Below are 6353 nucleotides of genomic sequence, written 5' to 3' on the forward strand. Positions count from 1 at the left end.
CACACATCACAACACACATCACAACACACATCACAACACACATCACAACACACATCACAACACACATCACAATACACATCACAATACACATCACAATACACATCACAACACACATCACAACACACATCACACACATCACAACACACAACACAATACACATCACAATACACATCACAACACAACACACATCACAACACACATCACAACATACATCACAACACAACACACATCACAACACACATCACAATATACATCACAACACACGTCACAACACACATCACAACACACATCACAACACACATCACAATATACATCACAATACACATCACAACACACGTCACAATATACATCACATCACACATCACAACACACGTCACATCACACTTACCACATCAATTCAGAACAATCTGACATCAAAACATTCAAGTGACGCGTATTTCATTTTCACATCTAATACCCGAGCGGTGACATCACTCCCACCAATGAGGAGGCTGCGTCCGGATTGGACGTCGGCGCCAGCCAATCAGAGCGCACACACATGGGAAGAGTTTAAAAAAGATTCAGAAAAGTGTCGGAAAGTTGTCTGAAATCCTCACGAGCAGGTCCGAGCACGAGGAGGGCGAATACTTCGAAATAAAAGAGACTCCCGCGGATCTTTTTGGGGACTTTTGTGCGTGTTTTTCCGCCTCGGACAGAGAGCTGTAACCTGTTTCCTCCATCTTTAAAGCTCCTCAGACAGACGGGATGTCAACGCATTTCAGGGGCGGACCAGCCTTCGGGCTTTCTGCAGAGGTCAAGAGTAAGGTAGGCTCACATATTTGTTTTGGGCGCTAAAATGTGATCAGAGTTTCCCAAAAACTCCAAGATGACGTCCTCCAATGGCTAGTTTTCTCATTATTATTTTACTTTTGGGGCATTTCTGCCTTTATTAGATAGGGAAGCTGAGATATGAAGGGAGAGAGAGGGGGGAAGACATGCAGGAAAGCTGTCCCAGGTCGGACTCAAACCCTGGACCTTCTGCGTCGGGGAACAAGCCTCTGCTTATGCATGTGCGCCCGCTCTACCAACTGAGCTAACCGGCCACAGAAAAGATTCACATTTAACAAGCTGGAATCAGTGATTTTTGACCTTTTTTCAGCCTCTTGTGTTTCTTTCTTAATGTTATATAGTTGTTTGGTCTCTGAAATGTCAGAAAATTGTATAAAATGTGGGTCAGAGTTTCCCAAAAAGCCCAAAATGACGTCCTCAAATGTCTTGTTTTGTCCACAACTCAAAGATCTTCAGTTTCCTGTCACAGAGGAGAGAAGACACTAGAACATATTCACATTTAACAAGCTGCAAGTTTTACTTGCAGCTTGTTATATTTCATATATAGATAGATAGATTTCGTCATGAGTCATTTTGTACCCACCACTTTTTTGAAAACCACGAGCTCAATTTAGAGACACACACACACACACACACACACACACAGACACAGACACACACACACACACACACATATACACACGCACATGTACATACACACAGACACACGCACATATACAGACAGACAGACACACACACGCACATATACATACATACACACACAGACACACACACATATACACACACACAGACTGACACACACACACACATATATACAGACAGACAGACACACAGCCTCTCTGCTGCTGCGCTGGCTGCATGCCTCTCTGTTCACTACGCTGCCTGTCAGGACATTCTGCTTAACGTGAGAAATCATCACCAGATTTCTCACGGCCAGATCTTGTAATGAACACGTAAGTCTGTCAAAAGAACTAAACCAGAATCCAACGATTATAGAAGTTATCTCACGTTAGCGTTGTGTGTGGAGAGCTGTCAGTAGAGAAGAACTAAACCTACACCGTGTTCTCCTCCTGCTAGCGTTAGCACCCAGCAGGCTGAAACAGGGCAGGTTTTAAACCTGTTTTAGCCTCTAAACATGCTGGAGATGTCGTTCCAAGTGTCTCCCCATGTGCAGTGATTCCTTCTGAGGGAACACAGGGAATCTGACTGCAGGAGATGTGACAGAAAGACATGAACGTTGTTAATCCAGCTCTGTTTAGTTCTGGTGTTGAGACGATAAGACGAGTGTTTAGGGACCGTCTTCAAACTACAACACCGAAAAGAGATGCAACAACATGTATTAATGTAATGATTAAATAAGGTAGTGTCTCCAAACTTACCTCAACTATAACTTGTCTCCTGCTAGTTGTACTACAGCACTTACTTTAAAAAATAAGTATATTCCTATTTTTTTTGGGCTTTTCCGCCTTTATTTTGACAGGACAGCTGGGTGAGAAAGGAGAGAGAGAGGGGGGGAGACATGCAGGAAATCATCACAGGTCGGACTCAAACCCTGGACCTCTGCGTCGAGGAATAAACCTCTCAGTATATGTGCGCCTGCTCCACCCACTGAGCCAACCCGGCCACACAGCATGTGCCTATTTTAGAAAATATTTTCATTTGTTTTCTCGCTTCTGACAGCACTCCAAATGTACAAACAACAGAGCTACGTGTTGGAAGTCTCCTTTAACAGTAAAGATGAAATAACAATGACTCATAATACTAGTAAATGTGAACATGTTCTAGTTCCTTCTCTCCTCTGGGACAGCTAACTGAAGAGCTTTGAGTTGTGGACAAAACAAGACCTTTGAGGACGTCATCTTGGGCTTTTTGGGAAACTCTGACCCACATTTCTCACCATTTTATAGACCCAATAGTCTCACATGTCCAGCTCTATGTCCACAGCGCTGTGGAGGAAGGTCTGGCTACACCACAGGTGTATTCAGGTAGTCTAGACATCTAGACCACCTAGCAGCAGCAGATGTAATCTGCAGCCAGGGTCGTCTAGAACCCTAACCTTAACCCTAACCCCCCCTTAACCCTAACCTACCCCCCCTAACCCTACACTTAACCCTAACCCCCCCTTCAGGTAGTCTAGACATCTAGACCACCTAGCAGCAGCAGATGTAATCTGCAGCCAGGGTCGTCTAGGACCCTAACCTTAACCCTAACCCCCCCTTAACCCTAACCTTAACCCTAACCTACCCCCCCTTAACCCTAACCTAAACCCTAACCTACCCCCCCTTAACCCTAACCTTAACCCTTACCCTAACCTTAACCCTAACCTACCCCCCCTAACCCTAACCTTAACCTACCCCCCTTAACCCTAACCTTGACCCTTTAACCTGCACCCTTAACCCTAACCTTAGCCCAGCCTACCCTACCCCACTCCCGCGATCCATCTGGAGTCAGGTTAGCAGGTTAGATTCCACTGAACGGTGTTTTATAGGCAGTCCTTCCAGAAAGAGTTTGCGGCCCCCACATAAATACGCAGACCTCGGCTGATGATGCATTGTGAACATACACAGCTGTGTTTCCAAGAATGTAAGCTGTCACCACCCTGACGGGAAGCGTTGGTCTGACCACGCTGACCTATCGTTCCAACTCTCTCGTCGTCATCATCATCGTCATCATCATCGTCATCATCATCGTCATCATCGCCCTGCAGGGATGTCTCCTCTTCCCTGAATAGCATCGTCTCTCATCAGAGCTTTAATCTGACATCGAGGTGCCCTGTGCTCCGTGAAACACCCATTCCTCTCATTACGGTCGTGCAGCGCTGTCAGCGGCCTCCTCTCACACTCACCGTAGAGTTTAATTGAAGTTGAATCTTTTTCTGACATTTTTTGACACTTTTTTCAACGTTTTTTATGATTTTTTTTTTTTATCTCCAAATGCTATTAAATTGACTAAAACACCCAAATGCAATGAAAGAAGTGAACTGATTGTTTATTTAACTTGTGAAGAGCGTTGTAGCGATCCATCCACGTTACTTTTTTTGTTGGGCGCCTGAGAAAATACAGTTGTAGGGCTTTGTGGGACATGCAGGGGACGGTTCGTTCCAGCAGCATGACATCAGCTCAGCAGAGAGACAGACGGGTACATCAGCATCATCTACTGTAACGGCCTTTTAAGGAGTGACCGGGCTCGGACTGGGAACTGGAGAAGGTGTCCTTTCTGTAAACAGTTTACATCGCAGTCAAGAATGACAAAACACTGTCATGACGAAACGCAGGTGCACAGGAGACGGATGGTTAGACGACGCCGTTTCTCTCTGCTAACACTCGATGTGTGAGGAACTATTTCTTTGTTTGTGTGTGGAGGGATTTCCACTTATCTGTTACAAACAGCTGGACAGGTAGATGTATGTTCAGGGTCTTCTCTCTGTTGTCGGACCCCACATGGTAATGAAAATAAGACTGAAAGTGAGACTGTAACTTTTGAAAGAAGAATCGACACGTTCCTTCTCTTAAAGCACATGTGGCCTACCTAGTTGTCCTCCAAACCAAAAACATGGGAAACAGTTTTTCAACTTGCAATTACGTGACACTTGAAGCAGAATGTGTCTGATTTCCCGACTTTCCCCCAGAAGCAGAGAGTTGGCGTACTCAGGCTGTGAAGAGCTTGCTGTGAGTCAGCTGGGTGCTAGCCTGCTTAGGAAATGTAATCATTGTTTTGCTTGATTTGGTGAAGTCTAGGATGGCTTTGGAACTGTTTTTGCTCACTTTTTTGGGGCTTTATGGGGACCAAACTGTAAGAGAGGAGACTATATGAGACATGCAATCATACAGTCACAGATATTTGACTTTTTCGATGATATAAAAGCATGTCAATAAACTCTACGTGTCTGTCTTTGCTTTGGGGCCTCTTGCAAAACAGCAGATTGGGGATTGTAGATTCATGGTTGTTGCTTCATGTTTATGAATGAAAAAGGATTATGGTCAGAAAGCCAGCAGCAGCTCGGAGTGCTTCCCTGAGCTCTGACACCCAAATCAGAGCTAAAATATCTCGACTGGAAGCAGAACCCAGCGATCCTGGCCCGTCTTTATCAGACGTGTGTTTGCCTAAATAGTCAACTGGCTGTAAAAGGGAAGATTCTGGAAAACCCAGATGGGAGAGAGCCTAAAAAAAGAGGCATGTGAGCCCGGCCAATGGGAGGGAAGACGGTCAGAGGGGGAGGGAGGAGAGTTTAGGGAAGCGGTTTCTCCCAAGTTTGGTGTGACGGCCTGGAAGCTGCTTTGAAATACATGTTTGTGTTGGCTGTGTGTGTGTGTGTGTGTGTGTGTGTGTGTGTGTGTGTGAGACTGTGTGTGTGTGTGAGTGTGTTTTCTTGTTTAACTACATTTGTGGGGTCCAAAAACTGGGAGTCCAGTTTACTTGTGGGGTCTGCACAGCTTTGTGGGCCCAAAATGCTGGACCCCCCAAGGTTAAAGGTCTGTTTGAGGGTTAAGACCTGGTTTTAGGATTAGGGTTAGAATGAGGTTCTGGTTAGGGTGAGGGTAAGGGTTAAGGTTAGGCATTTAGTGGTGATGGTTAAGGTTAGGGTAAGGGGCTAGGGAATGTATTATGTCAATGACGGGTCCCCACAAAGATAGTGAAACGCTGTGTGTGTGTGTGTCTTGCTTTTAATGTGCCTCATCTGAAAGTATTTTAACTTTACTGTCAGACTTCTAAAGACCGTTATGAGATCATAATGGCTGGGACTTTATTTACACACAGTTGTACAGCACAATGAAATTCAATCACTTTTTATATATATATATATATATATATATATATATATATATATATATATATATATATATATATATATATATATATATATATATATATATATATATATATATATATATATACCACAACAGATAATCTGTGACATTTGAGTTAGTACTGTACGTGCTTGTTATTATCAATGTAGACAACGTAATTGTATATCACGATATCTTAATATATGATGTCACTACGATGTGATTCCATTGAAATGATCATATTGCCCTAAACTGCTCCTTTGTGTCAGTGTACCGCATTGAGAGCTGACTTTTAGTCCTTCCTCTTTGTCACTAAGGGTCCTATTTACTGATCTGAGGTCACGGCGTGAAGCGCCTGCTGCAGGTGTGTTTAGGGCGTGTCCTAATCCACTTTTCTAGTTTGACGGCGGTAAAAAGGGTCCGTGCGCTGGGTCATGGTTCAAAAGGGTTGTACTTAGTGTCTTCATTAATCAGAGGTGTGTTTTGGGCGTAACATGCAATCAACCAATCAGAGATCATCTCCCATTCCCTTTAAAAGCCAGGCGCGTTTGGACCTTGGAGCATTGCTGTTATGATGGAGGATCTGCACCGTAATATTTGTATTTGTAATCTTCTGCATGTGTGTGTGTGTGTGTGTGCTGCTGTGCGTCCCTGTGTGTGTAACAAGCATAGTGTGCACGTGCTGTGCACGAGCCTAGGAGCATTTTACTAATGCTCTGTTAAAATAACAATGAAATG

The 6353-nt window shown here is 44.1% G+C and overlaps 1 protein-coding gene across 1 annotated transcript in view; it reads left to right on the plus strand.

Annotated features, from left to right (window-relative positions):
- The first annotated feature begins 583 nt into the window (after nt 1-583).
- cnn1b (calponin 1, basic, smooth muscle, b) overlaps nt 584-6353 on the plus strand; it is a 13636-nt gene continuing 7866 nt past the window's right edge. Inside the window, exon 1 of the mRNA XM_078270000.1 lies at nt 584-804. Within this exon, the coding sequence (XP_078126126.1) occupies nt 745-804 (60 nt within the window). The 5' untranslated portion in view covers nt 584-744. The remainder of the gene's footprint in view (nt 805-6353) is intronic.

The sequence above is a fragment of the Sander vitreus genome, chromosome 15 (genome assembly GCF_031162955.1).
Source record: "Sander vitreus isolate 19-12246 chromosome 15, sanVit1, whole genome shotgun sequence".
Lineage (NCBI taxonomy): Eukaryota > Metazoa > Chordata > Actinopteri > Perciformes > Percidae > Sander > Sander vitreus.